The sequence below is a fragment of the Azolla caroliniana genome, unplaced genomic scaffold, assembly GCF_043228905.1.
Source record: "Azolla caroliniana isolate FFs.n. ecotype wild unplaced genomic scaffold, voAzoCaro1.0.p SCAF_2, whole genome shotgun sequence".
Lineage (NCBI taxonomy): Eukaryota > Viridiplantae > Streptophyta > Polypodiopsida > Salviniales > Salviniaceae > Azolla > Azolla caroliniana.
The window spans coordinates 26,798,347-26,816,081 of record NW_028230437.1 but is presented as its reverse complement, the minus strand read 5'-3'; the positions used below and the strand labels follow the sequence as shown (position 1 = coordinate 26,816,081).

The window sequence follows — 17,735 nt, the reverse complement described above, 5'->3', positions numbered from 1 at the left end:
TACCCTTATTGAAACTCCCAACATATATATCCTCTCTTTAATTGATAGAATGATTTGAGAATATTCAAAAAGCTTAAAAGGTCCAAATTTCAATTAAAAAATTGGCTGAATTATAGAATAATGTCCTGTTGTTAACCGCAACATAACACGTATGCTATTCCTTAATTTGGAATGAAGACCCTAATTTTGGACGATATTGATGAGATATTGCAAACAATATACTCCATTGATCATTGAAAAGATTTCTCCAAATATCATACAACTTAAAAGGAGAATAAGCTCCCTTACATTTCACCTAACTATCTTTGAAACTTAAGTGTTAGTCGGTTTCTTGTTGGCTCAAACACATTTTTGGTATGCAAATATGTTTAGTATATCCCCAAAGAAATAACTTAACGTCAGTTTTACATAAGAGGTTGTTGATTAGCCACTTATGCTTTGATAACTCAAGAATGATGACAATTTCCAAGGTTGTTTCTCCAAGGGTGTAGTGACTTTTCCATTAACACAAAGTCCCATTGACATTGCCCAAACTAATTGTTTGATTTTCTTATATAACCCCTTTGCTTATAGACATGCTCCAACAATGTAGAATAACTAGGGGAAGCACTAGGGATCACCACTATAAAAAGGGCATTCGTTGGCATACAATCATAAAGTGGCCCAAATGAACATATTTGAATCAAGAACCTCCATAAGGACACAATGCACACCATATAAATAGAACACTATCCTTTGGACTAGGGAAGTTGTGTCTAGCAAATTATTGTCACCATACTCCTACAATTCCATTTCCATGACCATGACCATGACCATGACCTTGACCTTGGTCCTTGACCATGACCATCATACACATCATCATATCCATCACCATCACAATCATACATCATTTAATATTATCATACACCTTCACACCATCACCATAATACATCATCCTACATCATGGTACCTTCCCTCTCTCAGGAAAGAGAGTTTGGTTTGCCATGGCCCGACCTCAACCATGGCATCTTCTATAACGACATAGTGCCCCCTGCTGCTTCTTCCTCCACAGGTATTTCTTTTCTATATTTATTACTTACCTTTATGTCAACATAATTTCTTCTTTTCCTACCATAAATGGGATTGTCTATACACATCCCACTGAACAAATAACTGAAAACGAGATTGAGCTGGAGAATTGAGATGGTAAGAGAAAATTAGGGAGGTTCGAACAGCATAGATGAGGACAAAAATCCATTACATTCATAGAATCTTTTTGATCCATCTACAAAGAGGAAGTTAAAATTGTTTTTACCGTGTTTGGAATTATTTGTAATCCATGAGCAAAGAAGTTTGACCTATTTTTGCTCTAAATTCCCCTTCTTTGTATATGAAAACACTATCCTTGAAGAAACAGGAAAGGAAAATCAAAACATTTTGCTTCAAAAAAGAAAAGCCCATGAAAAGGTAGTACATTTGAAAATCTTTGGTACGATTGCATAATCTGATGGATGTCAAATGGAGCCGCCATTTTCTGTTTTTCTGCTGAATCTATCTCTTTTTCTATGTGCATCTGTATATAGTGATACAACAAATGCCATAAAAGCCCTCCTTTGTGCCTTTGCAACTGTTTCCTGTTAGGAAATCCATAAATGCCTACCTTCAAATGTCCAGTCTTTCCACAATTGAGGCGTGGAATCTTTATTGAGATCCTCCCCGATTGCTGATCTCAATCATCCTCTACAAATGTAAATGCAACCACTAGAGTTGTTACTGGCTCTTTGAAGAGCATCTAACAGTAACAGCTATATTCTACATTCGGTGTATGAGCATACTTGTGAAATAGCTTGAAGACATCTTCAGCCATGAAGAGCCACTTTGACTCATGGCCACATTGGTGTCTTGTCGTGATCCTTCTGCCAATGGCAAAACTTCAATCACAATGTTTTGGTCCACTGATATTTTGACCCGGGTCACGACATATCGAAATGCAGCACTGCATGTGATGCTCAAATAGAACAAGAAGGAGAGATATTGATAATGGAAGTTTTTATGCATAATAGGAACGTACAACAAATGACATGACTGGGAAAATGTTGACATGGCTGAAAAATAGACTTGTAGTGTGTATGCATGGGGGCATTATATCAATTTTAGGCCTCTCTAATTTGTGTAGAATGATGGATTTATACATTTGAAAATGAGGTAAGCAAAACAATCTCTTACAATAGCGAAGCTATGCGATCAACACTTCCGTTGCAAAATTATGTACACCATAGGTGATACAATAACTTCTTAATGCTGCTATTATTTTGCATTATTTTTAAATTCTCATAGGCGTACCTTTGGATTTTCAAGGCTTGTTGTATATCTATTATTTGTAGAAAGGAACATCAACACCTAATTATTATTTTTTGTTTTTTGTATCAGCATGCAGTGTTCTAGACTTTTATTGCGCAAAGTATAAATCATCTGCACCAAGAGAAGGGCAAGTTTTCTCTCTGATATATCATCTTTCCAAAATCTTGTAAAATATGTAGACTGCATTTGTTTCTGGTTTTTAATCATAATAATCTGCTATCTCAAGGAACTTGAGCGTTCAGATGGGTACAGATGTTTATGTTCAGATAGCCATGTTACTTTTTGAGGGAGTCGTTGTCATCATATCATTATTGAGGGAAACTTCTAGAAACTCCACTTTCTGTATAACTAAATCTAAGAGTGTCATTTTGCTAAATAAAAAAATGTTTGTGGCATTTTCACAAGTTTTGGGGAATACTCTATGCTCTCAAGTCAGATAGTTGTTCTGATGGGTAGGCTAGATTTTTTTCTTAATCCTTCTATATTTGTAGCCAGGGCCTAAATTTGATAGGTTAGTATCAAAGTTTTTTGAGGGGCATTTTTTAAAGATGTATGCCAGATGACATAAGATTGCAAAAACTAACATGTCATTTGACATGCAAATTTAAAAAATGAAAAGCTCTATATAATGCTACATTGCTATACATGTCATTACTATAACACAAAGATACACAAATCAGCATAACTACCTCACAAAGATAAGGAAATACATAAAATAAATACCGTGTTAATGTTTTTACTATGACGAAAAGGTTATTTTTTTTGGAAAAAACGAGGAAATGTTTTTGGAAAAAATAAGGCTATTTTTTTTGGAAAAAAGGTTATCGAAAAAAATTAAGTTTTAACTTAAAACTTAAAACATTAAAATCAAACCTAGAGTTTACACTCTTAGAGTATTTAATAAAAGTTATTGTTTAAAATTTAGTATAGAATAAAGATTTGAAAATATATATCATTATTACATGATGATGATATTATTTTAAGCATGTTATAAAAAAACATATAATATAAATATATTATTATACACACTTCATAGTACATACATATATTTATATGATAATATGTGACATATATATAATATATATGACATGGAAAATAGAATTTTACATGTCATTTGACATGTATAATTTTTAGGGGCCTTTCACATGAAAATGGAAATTGAAACTTTGTATGTCACTTGACGGACATTTTTATTAAGTGTATATTTTTGACGGGCATGACACCCTTCAAATTTTTGCTCTGTTTGTAGCTGAAGTGCTGCCGTTTAAATTCATGAAACATCAAATGGCCGACTTCTTCTCATCCACCAAATGCCTGCCTATCTAAACTTTGACCTGCAAGAGAAAATATCAATGGAGATGCGGATGTAAAGACCCAGACATGACTCCAAGGTGGGGCCTGATAGTATATCATTGATTATATGGACATGTCGTTGTCAAACTCCAGTGCAATGACCAGTTGGGCAGCTTGAGGCCAACAAACTCTCTAGGAATGAAGCCACCATTGTGGTCGTAAAATTTTCTCAATGAATTACAGTTGCCACCTAGCCTATAACACAGATTTTACTCCTGAATCCCCGACCTTCCAATTTATCTCGCCTTATGTGAATCTATGCGGCCAACTTGTTTTGTAGGATTTGGTGCTTCAGCTCAGGATTGGTGACTATAGGAATAGGAGTACAAAATAAGTTTGGCCTTACTATAGGTGTACAAAATATATATCATAGGCATATATAAAATAAATAAATATACTTTTCATTATTTAAATGGTATGTTTAGGGTACCCACATAGAATATGTATAATAGATTATATATTGTTTGACGCAACTATGGTGGAAAAACTGACAGGAAATCACATCTCAAGAATAGCTGATCATCTCGGCCATTGTTTTATAGCTGGTGGAGTAGATACTGGTTGATCATTGTTGATGATGCTTCTTGAGATTCTTTCCTTTAGAAAAGACAAATAAGGTGAAGAATGATTGCTGTTATCCCTACCCATCTTTGGAAAGAGCAACTCCTCTTTAATAAAGCAGGCAGGGAGAGACACACTCATTGTGTACAACACCGTGTGAAGAAAGCACACAATATCCAATAGAGCATGTCTGCACTCGAGAACATACTTAGACACCCAATCCAAAGGAATGGGAGAAGATTGACCTTTGGGATGTAAAATCTAATCCCCATTAAGGTTCTGAGGTTGGAACTTCCCATCGATTCATCAGAAAGGGTCTTATATGGACTGTAATAGATATAGCTATCCCTTGTGTGAGGTTTTGGAGCATCCCTTGTGTGAATTATACGTATAGCAAGTGTATATATATGTACCCTATTTTATTTGGTACACACACACACACACACACTCTCTCTCTCTCTCTCTCTCTCTCTCTATATATATATATATATATATATACAATGCTTACAATTTTGGTATATGTGCAATAAATAAATATTCTCCATTTTCTCTGCCGTCCAAATATCTAAATATTTCCATTTATTGCTGTCTGCAGATGGGTGCAAAGGATTCAAAATGGACAGGTGATTTGTGTCCTTAAATATACATGTTAAGCCTAAACTTTCTGCTGTGATGTTAAATTTTCTATTCCATGTTTTCTTAGATTAAAATCAATGAAGAAGTTGTGAAAGATCCAGATGCCGTTGTGAGGTACATTATTGGTCAAAGAATCATGTTCCGTTTATGTAATTATAAAGTATTTAATGAGTACATCAACATCCTATCTGAATATGAAACTGATGTTCAGAAGTATCGTTGCAATTAGCTGCTTGAAAACATGCCTATTTTGCTTTATGCATCCATTTAGACAAGATAATCATGTGTGTGTATTGTTATCTCCTATTTTTTCTGTAATTGTTTTTGTAAGCATCTAAATTCTGGGGTCTCCGCGGATTGACAACTTCAAACTTTGCAGAGTTGGGTTTAAGCTTACATATCATAGATTGCCTTGGAAAGAACCACCAGCCCCTTGGAAGTTGGAAATTCTTTATGAAGATGATTATTTGGTAATTTGTAGCCGGGATGCTCATGTCTGGAGTGTTCAATTTGGCAAAGCATTTGGTTACAAAAACTTGTAAAATTTGAAAGTATTGGTTAATTAATGCCCTTCTTTATCAGCTGGCAATCAATAAACCCACAGGTCTACAAGTTCTCCCAGGTGGTCTTTATCAACAGCGAACTGTTCTTACTCAGCTTAAATGGAGATATAGGAAAGACCATTATGAAAATATTTCTCTTGGTCAGCCTTCTCCTGTCCATCGTCTTGGGCGGGGGACATCTGGTGTGTTTCTTTCACTGCTATTGCGTTTAGCTGATTAATGTGGATTAAAGTTTGAACATCTGTAAATATATTTATATGGTGCAATCACGATCCTATTGCTGGATAACAAGCTCATCAACACACTCCTTGGGGCATATGTGGCATTAGAGTTAACCATTGACATTATAAAAGGAAGATGCCTTTGCATTGGATAAAGTGGATATCTTGCATATCCCACTCACTCTCCCATTATTACTAACTTCTATGTGTACTTCTGTACTAGTTCTGTATAAACCAAGGCCTCTCTTCTGTGTAAAGTGTTGCTGATATGTTGATTACAATTGATTTACTTTTAGTATTATTTGTAACTTCATTGTAATATTCCCCCATTTTGCTTAGTATAGTTTATGCTCCTTGGTGTATAATTCTCTCTCTCTCTCTCTCTCTCTCTCATGGGCCAATTTATTCTCTAGTTCTATCTTAATCTATTCTACTATGTAAATACACTAAATCCGTCCTCCATAGAACTATATTCTCTAGTTCTTCACATTGATATAATTTATTCTTGCCCAAACATCTCTTAAGTGGCCAAAATGCCCTATGGTACCAATTTCATCTCTCTTTATATGAGGGCACATCAGCCAAAATAGTGTTTCATCTTTCTTTGACTATTTCTTTTTGCAATATAACGCTTAAACATCAATGTGAATAAACCCCAATTTTCACCAGAGAAGGCTTAAATTCCAAATTTCCAGGAACCAACCAACAAGTTGCACCGTGCAATCGGTTGTTTTGGCTAAGACAAGCTTGATAATGGAGATGGCAAAAGCAAAATCTGGAGATTTAATTAAAAGCCCTTTCTCTTAACATTTATAATTTACTGTCAGTGAGACCTAGTTTCAATGGATTTGGGAGGTGCGAAAGAAAGGTCCTCAAGATTTGGGCTAATGTTATCAAAACAGCTTGTGAGCATAGAGTTAATCATTGTTAGTATGCTGAAATGAAATAATGGTTCTAATTACATGACATAAATATAAATGCACTACCCTCGTTCCAATATAGCTTGGATTGTCCCCACCAATTTTCCTCTCAAACCATGGTTACAGCAAGATCTGTTTTCCAAATGCCCAATGAAAGCTTTTTATTCCATTTTTCTTCACTCTTTTGAGTGTGGAAGTAATTTTACGAGAGGGCATACTTGTTTCTTGGTGGGGTGTTTTTCATCTGCAACTGTCCAGGCTTATATATATATCTATATATATGCCTAACCTGAAAGATGAAGTGCTTAAAATTTTAGATTAAGGGAGTGGATGACTGTGAGGTTTGGTTTACTGATGAATGGGTCATAAAGAAGGTTGCAAAGTTCCAAATCTAATGGTGTGTTGTGTGGGATGGATCATTTGTTTATGTGAAAGCATTCACAAACTTAACACAATAGTGATCCCATTCACAAGACAATTTGAGATGCAAGGCTGCATATGTAATTTCCACATAATTATGTTTTCTTATTTTCCTTACTTTAAAAATCAGAAAGCTAGACTCTTACCTTTCCATCAATATTATGCGATATTGATGCTTGTGGAATGTGTGATACAGTAATGTAGTAGAATTGAACTATTGACTCTGATATTGTCCAATCTTGAACACTACATGGCTTAAGATCATTTATCACAAATAGCAACCGGCATTCTTTATCGTGCTTGGATGAAAACTCCTAACCTTGGTTTTAACAAGGATTTAATGTCAAGACATCGTAGTTTTTATGTTATTGACTGCCTTCATGTCTCTGAACTGAGAGATGATTGTCATTAACGTAGAGTTGGTTAGTGATTATAATATCAAGGAGTGAAAACCCCATTAATCTGTTGTGATAATCTAATTATATCATGGAGACTCTTCACTGTTCTGCATTTGATTTGATAATACTAGCAGTCAAGCCTGAAGGATGTATGTTAACTTGAACCGAAAGTGATCCTTCATAATTTGAATGTTGCAAGAGCCATTGGGCTGTTTCATATACTGACTACTTCATGAAAAATTCAGAATTTTTGTATGAGTACATTGAAACTGTTAATTTATCTTCTATCATGATTATCTCTGGTTAATTAGTGATCAAATTTCCCTGTAGTTGACATCATTGTTTTGAACTGGGCGTTTCCTCTTTAAAGTTGTATGTGGATTTTTTTCATGGTTATATGGTGTGAGCTGAGAAGATTTTACAGGTGTACTACTTTGTGCAAAGACAAAGGAAGCAAAGTCAAAAATTTCTTCAGATTTGGCTGCAGTAATATCTTCAACACATAACAAGTGAGTCTTGCAAGTATTGATTTATTAGAGTGTTAGATAGGATTATGTTTTTAACTTAAATTGAAACTGAAATAGATTTTCTATATCTTTACTGAAACTGAATTACAGTTTCATGGAGAAGCGTGCTACAAAAGTTTACCGTGCCCTAGCAGCAGGGATCATTGAAAGAGATGAGGTATTATTGAAGCTTAATGATTTTGTTTCTACAACAATATCATGTTGCTCATTGTCATTTACAGTATGTACCCTTCATTATGATCCCCTTCACTTGCCATACCATCTATTCCAAGAGGACATCTTTAACATTCTGCTTGTTATAGATTCTGATAACACAGCCGATTGGTACAGTGGCTTACACAGGCGTATTGAATGGTCTTTATGTAGCGAGCCCAAGTGGTAAATATACTGCTTTATTTTATTTACTGGAGCTAGTATTTTAATGCTGTATAAATTGTTCCTTAGTGTAAATTGATACTTAACTTGAGATAATTCCTAATAGATACAATACTTTTTTAGATGTGATTTGTATTTTACTGAGGATGCTGAAATAAATCTTTAACAATTGAAGGACCATTTTTGCATGAAAACTTGTTATGGCACAAAATTTGAAGCTTGGTTAATCTCCTCAAATTTTATAGTTGTGATATTATGTCGTCATAATAAAGTTTCTTTCTAGGCATCATTAGAATCGTCCTCAACTGTGAGTGTTTCCAAATGAGTACATACTATTCAACGTAGTTGATTACACTATAATAACCTTACCTAGTCTATTTCTATAATTGTGGATTGAGATTGTGTGTTTATCCATTCATGTATGCCCATCTCGCCAATGTTGTCTTCCTAAGTATAAACATGTAGCTATATTTATAATCTGCTGTTGCTACCTCTGCAACAGAAAGTCAACTAAAAAGAAGTACATGTCCGTGTATGTGACACAGGTTTGATTGTGCCAGTAAACATCATATCTGATAATTGAGAATCCTCTATGAAAGGCTTTTTTCTTTCCATGGTCTCTTGTTAAAAGGCTGACAATGTGCTTATCTTGAAATATCTCTTCTCTGAATGATGATGCATATCAATTGGAGACATCTATATAAATCTGCATTGGTCTCATTTATGATTATAGGCAAACCATCACAGAGCAAGGTTAAAGTACTGTCTCGTAATCTGGAGGGTAACTGCACGTTGGTGGAGGTATTGTTCATTATACCCCTTTTGCACATAGAAATTCTGAAACCCAATAACTTTGCAGATTTGATATTAATATATAGTTCAAGGGTATCTGACATAACAGTTAGAATATTGCAGATGCATGGTATATCACACTCAGTAAACAAGACACTAAATATTGAAAGCTCTCAGTACCGAAGGCTATGACAATTCATACATTTTTTGGATAACACAAACTATCAGTAATGAAAGTGTCTTATCCAAAACATATGATGCAATTTTTTCCATTTGATATGCAATTCCTTGAGAGTGCTCTGTAGTCACGCATATGAAATGAGGTATTTCCAGACTATGATATGCCAACCGTGTGAATGATCAACTGACATGAGAGAGTAATCCATCTCATGAATTGGAATATGGATTGCTAATAGACCCTAGATTCAGTCACAGGGTACGCAAGGGATGGGGGTTTGGGATGCAAAATCATGTGCCATTGAAAATCTCCTGATTTTGGTTCAATCTGAATTCTCCCTAACCTTATATAAGCAAGTAGGAGGATTTGAGGTTGTTATGTGCCAAATTATGCATAGTTTGCAGAAGACAATGTCTATACTGCTGGGCAATCTGTCATTTTGGTCATCTGTATTATTCTCCCTAGCCTCTTTTAAGATAATAAGAGAATACGAGGTTGTTAATAGTTAAATTGTGCATGGTTGGCAGAAGCATGTGAATTGCAAAGGTATGTTCTTAAGGAATGTGGGCTCATGACTTTTAAGTGCATGTGTCAATGGCTGCTGCCTGGACATGGTTCAAGGTAATGTTATGGAGTCAAGTCACACATTCATATTTCCTGTGTTTCTGTCGGCTGTCCACCCATTTGTTTAGTCATTTCTAGCCTTTGTACAATTGAAGGAATACAGATACACTTCCCGCGATTGTGCAAAAGGAGGTTAAGTGAACCACTAATCAGAATGACATATGGCACCAATCAATTGCTTTTACATGATGAGCTTGGTCGAAGCAAGATGCTTTCTGATTCATTTTATTCAGCAGTCTCTTGTTCCGCTTTCCAGACTGAGTTACAAGAAATGTTATCTTAACATATGAGACCAAAAATAATTACATCCATGTGAATCTTATAGAGTTGCTCAGTAGCTGTTTAATTGGCTCGGACACTATATCTTGCCATTTCATCAAATAATTGCATGCTAGGAGAGAGGTTTGTTCATGAGCCATGACTCAACCAACTCTGAAACTACACATTCCCATTGTTGATGAGTTGCAAAATAGAAAGCCTCATTAAAGATGCCTAACAATTTTAAGGAACTCAAAGAGCTATGAAGCACAACAATAATTAGAATGATGGGAAATACCACGAGGACGTCAAGGTTTGATATAGAGATAATAGTTGTGGGAAACATGTCATCACTGTCAATTAGGCCTTTCCTCCCTCCTGAGAGCTGCAGATTCTAAATGATGCACTTCTGTCATCTTCCAGCTCAGACGCAGAGATCTTACCTGTCTCCTTTCAATGTAATACTGCAGAATTGAGCTATGTAAATTTGAAATTCATCAAACTAATAATAAGAATTTGATTGAATCTCCATTTACTTAATACATTCACAAATGGGATCCCTCTCACTTTCCATGGAAAGCATATTAGAGATCTTAATATTATTCATTTTTCTTGGCAACTTAAATGGAAGGCTTAATTTATGCTGAAAGCATTTTGAAAGTAACGATAATATCATGCTGTCTTTGGCTAGGTGGAAATATTCTCTGGAAGGCCTCATCAAATTCGGATCCATTTAGCATATATTGGTCATCCTCTAGTAGGTATATTATAGCATTGAATGAGAATTATTTTGTATTCATTGTGTGAAATTGAGATATGTTGTTATGTACATGGAGAAAATGTTCAGTGATTCACTAATAAATCAGCAACGTATGAGTATTGAATTGGTGTTTGAATAGGTGATACACTTTACATCTCTGGTGGTAAGCCTAATGAGAGCTCCTTAGAGTTAACAGAAGAGAGTCAAACAAATCCAGATGATGGGCAAGTTCAATTTTATTCATTTTGTTTCATTGATATGATTCTTTTAATAATAATCTTATCAGCTTGTATGTAATGGGCTTGATGGATATAGGGGCTACAAGAAACCATTGAATGTTGTTCCTGGTGAGTGCGGTTATAATCTGCATGCATACAAGCTTTCATTCACACACCCCATTACAGGAAAGGTAAAGCAATAAGCTTCTTAAGCACATGTTCTGGTTATCAATGGGATATCTAAATCGCTTTATTCCACAGTACCTAATTATAGTTGCACCATGTCCGGATGTGCTCAATGTAGACGGAGAAACGTGAAATTCAAGGTAAATGGAATATATCAATCACTTCATACATCATCTATCTTATATTTTCTTTGCTCTGTATAAAACTGAAGAAACTTTCATCCCAAAGAATACTTACTAGTATAGGAGGATGAGCACTTCCATATAAAGCCATTAGAGGTCGTGTGGATCATCTGAACTTCTGTATCTCTTCTGAAAATCATGAAGATCAATTGTGTCAAAAAAGAGGAAACATGAAAAATAACAATATTTTAATGCTGGATCTAATAATCTTGCCAATTCCTATGTCACCATGGTCAGCATGAACCCTCGATGTCATATTTTGATAACCTTTGCAATATCCTAATGTGCATGTGGATGCATCTCCATTCGTTAGTACCTTACCAACTATTGATTCTCCTTTCACGTCTGTTTGATTTAGTATCATAGCCATTCCAATAGTACTTGCAATTTCTTTGTCGCACCTATCCTTTCAACTTGCAGCTCATCTTTAATCTTAATTAGTTGGATTCAATGGATTATATATTGAGCTCTATTTGCTTGTAATAACACTTTGTATTCGGATTGAGGTTTCCTTCAGTGATTAGTGTTTTAATTTGAATTACCTCTCACTTGAATGAAATCTAAATGAACCATACACACATGGATTGTACATCAGATGATTTAGGTCATGTTTTTTTTCGTTTCTAGTGTTATGAATTCTGTAATACAACGAGTCTTGTTGAAATGCACTTTGCAAAGATAGGTTTTCTTCGTTTCATGGATATCATTATCCTTTTTCAGAGGTGGTACCCTGTGAATGACCATGCATAGTGATCTCCAATTCTCTAGAGATTGTTGCACTTTTTATGAACATTGGATTCTATATGAGTGCCTATAACTTCTTTATGGGTGGTGATGTCCTTGCTTTGGTTTCTATTTTTTCTTGAGTTGAGCTAGATTTTAAGCTTGAAAATGAGGTCAATCAATCCCTCATGAGGGTCTATTAGATCAAATGCACATCATTTTTTAATGAGATTTATATCATTAAATATTTTGCATTCGACAATACTTTTCTCAAGGCCTCTTGTAATCACATAAGTCCCTTTCTTCAAATTACGTATGCATTGACATCCAAAAGTATCTAATGAATTTATGCCATGGTTTGATGTTTTAAACCTTCAATAATCAATTTAAATACAAAACATTTTATGAAGTCATGATTATTGCAATGTTTGTCTAGAAAAGAGCCATGTATATATCCCCAAAATCCTAGAGGGCTCAATTATTTTAGTTGACATGTGCATCCAAGCCATTGAATCTGATCAGTATATTAATACCTAAATAGTTAAATTCCCAAGGTTCATGAATCTTAACAATCTATGTTTTTCAAAGGACCATACACCAATAGTTTGCGATAAAGGCACATTTTTAATGTTTTTCGTTATTGTTTTCTATAAGAAATGACAATTGGATAAAAAATATTTACATGTAAATCATGTCACATTTATTATCTAAAATAAAGTCGTGCCTCTAAATGTTGAATTCAATTTAATGCTCCATATAGTGTATAGCGTAATGTGCATGTGCAAATTTAGAAGGATATGTATGTGTGTGTGTGTGTGTGTGTGTGTACGCAGGTTTGACCAAAAGTTTCATTTACATAGTAAAATCCAATTCGAATGGATGAGACCACATTATTTGTGTGCATTGGATGGATGTATGTTTTTCTTTTAACTCTTTGCTTTGCAATCAATGTGAAAGAAACAAGTTTAGGATCTATGCTCTTCATGCAACATTGGTTTGGTTGTGAATATGCATTGCATTGATAAAACATGTGTTTTACACAATCTAATACAAAACCTCTTGTTTACTACTGCATCAAAGAAAAATGTATAACGTAAACAATCACCAAAGAGAAGGTTTCATAACAAAGAAGTTAATGATGATTTTTTTGTGCATGGTGATGATGAGTCATGTTGAAATAGATAGAGGCACATTTCCTTCTTATAAGTGAATTGTGAAAGTATCAAGTTGTTTTTTGTCAAAATAAAAGGTCGGGATGAGAAGTATGCTTTCATGTCCTTTTAATGGGGTGGGCTTCTCAAAATAATAGGTTTGCGGGAGATAATGCTAGAAAATTTGACATGTACACAAATGCGTGATTCCGAAATTCTCGTAAAGTTAGTTTCAAATCTCAATGATGGAAACCCCAAAAGTCTTGGCCAAGGGGTTAAAGATCCACATGTTTCATTAAGTTTCCTTGCTTGCTCATGTCTAGTTGTGTTTGCTTCACTTATTTCTCGTTATATGTGATGCAACATGTTGTGTGTGTTAATAACTAAAGCAAGATAAGATTTAGAAAAAAAGGCGCACAAATTTGTGGAATCAAGAATGCAACATGATTTCAATCCAAGGAGCTCTTGGATGCATATGCATGTATGCTTAATAAGGGATGATTCGGACGGTTAGCGTTGGACACATAATTCAGAAAACTACCCATGCATTCCAAGCCAATGAAGATGGATCTCCTTCTAAGGTTTGGCCCTTTCAGAATTGGAGGAAGGGTTGTGGGCAACTTTTGCACAAAGAAAAACGATGAAGCTCCTTTTTCAACTACTATACATGGTGTGTGTGCCAGACCAGGCTCATCTGGTGGAGTGGGATGGGCGTTGGGTGACGAGGAGCGTGGTTTCAGGAGGAGTTCTTTCTTTGGTCGGCCAAAGGGTGGGGCAGGGCAGGGCAAGGCGGTCACCCTTTGGCCAACCCCCTTCCTTCCCTTTCCCTTTCCCTTCCATCCTTCCCTAGTATGTAGTTATGGGATGGATGGATAATGTGTTGTGTGTGAAGAAATGGAAAACCAACCATTGAATGGAATGGCCACAAAATGTTGGCACTATCCACTAGAAACAGGGGAAGCACTCTCCACTAAAAACAGAGGAGGCACTCTATCCACTATGTACATAAAAAAAAACAGAGGAACTTGTGTTTATTCCTCCCTTACTATCTCATCCTAACAAACAACAAAATATGAACTAAAAAGAAGAAAAACCAAGCAAATCACTTCTTCTTCTTCTTCTTCACAGAAGAACCCATCTCCACCTCTATCTTCTTCCTCTTCTTCTTCATTCGTTTGTTCTTCTTTGTCACTTCACCTTGCTAACCCGATCCTTTGAGTATATCAAATTCTTTATGCAGGTTTTAAGCAGTCCAGAATTGAAATTTTTGGAAGGATGGATTTTGTATCCAACACATGAAAGCCATTCCAGCCTTTAGGCTTTGATTCTTTGATAATAACCACAAAAATCTTCTTCTGGGGCATCCATATTTTCGAGGTTAGAACTTAAATTTGTATGTCAGCAATTTGATGAAACCCTAGCAATGACAGAGAAGAAGAAGAAGAAGAAGACACCAGCTGATATATTGTCGACTCATGAGGAATTGATGATGATATCTGGAACAAAACATCTTTATGATGCTGCTGCCGAAGATGCAAATACTATTAATATGGTTGCGAATTCGATGATGGATCCAAAGCCGCGGCTCAGATGGACACCAGAGCTCCATGAACGATTCGTAAATGCAGTCGCCCAACTGGGCGGATCAGAAAGTAAGTTCTTCTCACACACAAAGATGGATTGTTATTGGACATTCTCACACTACTATGCCATCCATCCACATTGCGATGGATTAGGGCCTAAGATTTATTAGCAGGGTATGCGCACTGTCATCTCTGATTTCGCACGATGTCTAACCTGTTTAAGTGGAAACACACACAACTCTGGATGGCTACGGTTTGAAACTGTACACCTTCGGGTTTATATGGATATTTATAAGGGCCATCTATGCGTACATTCCATCCATTCTTGTAATGGCAGCAAGCTCAGGCTATTTTGTGCACATCCCTGAACCAAAATGCATGCTATATGTAACTAGTTGTGATATGGGAAACATCTACTCAGAGACTGGCTCACAAGATTACTAGTTGTGAGGAGAGTCAATGCCATCAGAATGTGTGTAAACACAAAGGATGATTCTTCATAACCCGATAATGGTGGTGCGAGATGAGAATTGGTGACTACTTGACAGAAGAAGCATATGAACAGACGAAGTAGGAAAAACAAAATCATCCTGAGAATTGGTGACTCCTTGCTTGATCTAGACTAGTCTCAAAATAGACCCAATGTTGTCAGCCAAACTTAGGGCTCATCTTTCAACAGCACGATAAACCCTAAAGTAATAGTTACATTCATATGTGGGTTTCATTCCTTACACAATCTCTGTTTTTCAGTCACATAAGACATACTTATGTGGATCTTCCATTCTAGTCAACATGATATGCTTGTTTGCCTGTTTCTAGTCAATGGCTAATGTTTCTAACTGTGATGAATAATTTTCTCATCCTAAACAATTTGAGTTGTATTTGGTTTAGAGGCCACTCCCAAGTCTGTCATGAAGATAATGAATGTTAAAGGACTCACTCTGTACCACCTCAAAAGCCATCTCCAGGTATGAATTACGATTTTCTATTGGGGAAGTTCATTATTTGATGGCATTAATTAATACAAAACTTAATACTTTCGTCTGTAGTGCCTTATCATTGCGATGATGATATGTACAGAAATATAGGCTTGGAAAGCAGCCTAGTGTAAGAGATGCCCGCAGTGAATCTACAAAAGAAGGTTAGGAAAGCTATATGCTCAATGCAAGAAGGGTATCTTAACTCTAAGAATTTAGATATCGTGCCTTACATTGTTATGAATCATGATGCTTAACTATATTGTTTGGAACTTTTAGGTGGAACCTCAAATGTATCAACAGATGGCCAAAATCCCTCTATGAAGCTGATGAAAAACAGAGAGTAAGGTTTTGATCTTTGTTCTCACTGCACTCAGCATTTGCAGAAGTTTTGTTATGAGCATACGCAGAACTATACTGGTTAGAGTTAATTAAGGCTAGTTTAGGCTCATTTGGCTATTGGATAGGCTTCATGGTAGTTAGATTTAGGGACAGTACTGATTGAATAGATTAAAAAATTGTGCACAATGGCAGCCTACCTTTTATTATGCCATAAAGTCTGATGAGTCTTTATGTCCAGACCATCAGTGTGCAATAGCTAATGGACTTCCTACTCCAGCGTTAGTTAATCCCTAATAATAACAATATCCATGTGCTTATGCTCTTAAGTCATGACATGTTTCGGCAAGAGAAATGATCTGTAGCTACATCATTCTAGCTTGATAGACGTGGGATTTTGATACCATACTTTGCAGATCCTCAGAGATAGCCAATGCCTTGAAAGCTCAGATGGATTTGCAAAAACAACTACAAGAACAGTTGGAGGTAAAACTCATCGGTCTTGTCAATGGAAGCAATGGTCTCTTTGACATCTATAAACTGTAACAAAAGCTCCCAATGTATTTGTTTTGGTAGGTCCAGAGACAGATTCAAATGCGAATGGAAGCTCAGAGCAAGTATTTGCAATCAATTCTGGAGAGAGCAGAGGCAACATTTGGTTGCAAAGCAACGAACCTCGCTGAGCTTAAGAGTGTTAGGTTGGAGGTTGATGATTTAGTGTCAGAAGTGAGTAATGAATGCTTGGTTTCCTCATTTGGAAAGTTCCCAACTGTATCATATCCCTCTCTATCTCACATCAACACATCAAAGAGGAGTCATCAAGAAGATGAATCTGAAGGCAGCACTCTGAGGGCGGATGAGATGCTGATTGCGATGCCGATGAATTGTCAGAGCCATTTAAGTTGGAAAGATCTCTCCCATTGCTAACAGAAATTAGATTACATCTTGGATTATTACATGTTCCTTCTATATCAGCACATTGCATAGACTGACACCATGAATCAAACCATAGTCGGATCCCCGGATAGTACGAGAACAAAGCAGCTAGGCAAGGTTGTACATTGCAATCATCGTTCTCATTGCATGTGTTTTGTATGAGCTCCTTGATATAGTGTCACATATGTGATTACTAGTTTATCCTTAGTAATGAGGATTAAAAAATTTGTTTCATACCACAACAAACTTATAATAAGAAGTTGAATAGTTGTTGACATGAAAAGTATCCATGCATCAATAGATAAGTTATTAAGGACTCTACCATGCGAAAAAATAATTTGAACTAGACTACCAAAGCTTTATATGATGTGAAAGATGTCAAAATGTTTAGTCTTATCATATGAAGGATGTCAAGAAAGTAACAACTAGACTTGCTCTTGTCCTCAACCAAATCTATCGTAACATGACGAAGACATACTTTATTAGTGGCTTGCTCAAATAAGCGTTGAAGGTG

The 17,735-nt window shown here is 35.8% G+C and overlaps 2 protein-coding genes across 5 annotated transcripts; both read left to right on the top strand.

Annotated features, from left to right (window-relative positions):
- The first annotated feature begins 877 nt into the window (after nucleotides 1-877).
- Nucleotides 878-12,027, top strand: LOC147867917 (Pseudouridine synthase family protein). Of its 4 annotated transcripts, none has more exons than XM_087315830.1 (14): nucleotides 879-1,051; nucleotides 2,410-2,467; nucleotides 4,850-4,877; nucleotides 4,958-5,004; nucleotides 5,270-5,360; nucleotides 5,473-5,635; nucleotides 7,837-7,921; nucleotides 8,030-8,096; nucleotides 8,242-8,317; nucleotides 9,048-9,115; nucleotides 10,858-10,927; nucleotides 11,066-11,150; nucleotides 11,242-11,335; nucleotides 11,406-12,027. In XM_087315830.1, exons 1-14 carry the CDS (start codon nucleotides 943-945, stop codon nucleotides 11,460-11,462), a joined length of 1,098 nt encoding a protein of 365 aa, XP_087171956.1. In that variant the 5' UTR covers nucleotides 879-942; the 3' UTR covers nucleotides 11,463-12,027. The 4 variants fall into 4 exon arrangements, 2 of the variants coding, with proteins under 2 accessions (XP_087171955.1, XP_087171956.1); XR_015529393.1 differs by having other exon boundaries at nucleotides 883-1,051; nucleotides 11,066-11,335; nucleotides 11,406-11,470; nucleotides 11,576-12,027; XR_015529392.1 differs by having other exon boundaries at nucleotides 883-1,051; nucleotides 11,066-11,335; nucleotides 11,406-11,470; nucleotides 11,559-12,027.
- A 2,646-nt stretch (nucleotides 12,028-14,673) lies between these two features.
- On the top strand, nucleotides 14,674-17,586 carry LOC147867916 (protein PHR1-LIKE 2-like). The gene is made up of 6 exons (XM_087315832.1): nucleotides 14,674-15,038; nucleotides 15,861-15,937; nucleotides 16,050-16,110; nucleotides 16,226-16,289; nucleotides 16,702-16,771; nucleotides 16,862-17,586. Exons 1-6 carry the CDS (start codon nucleotides 14,810-14,812, stop codon nucleotides 17,210-17,212), a joined length of 852 nt encoding a protein of 283 aa, XP_087171958.1. The 5' UTR covers nucleotides 14,674-14,809; the 3' UTR covers nucleotides 17,213-17,586.
- The last annotated feature ends 149 nt before the right edge of the window (nucleotides 17,587-17,735 follow it).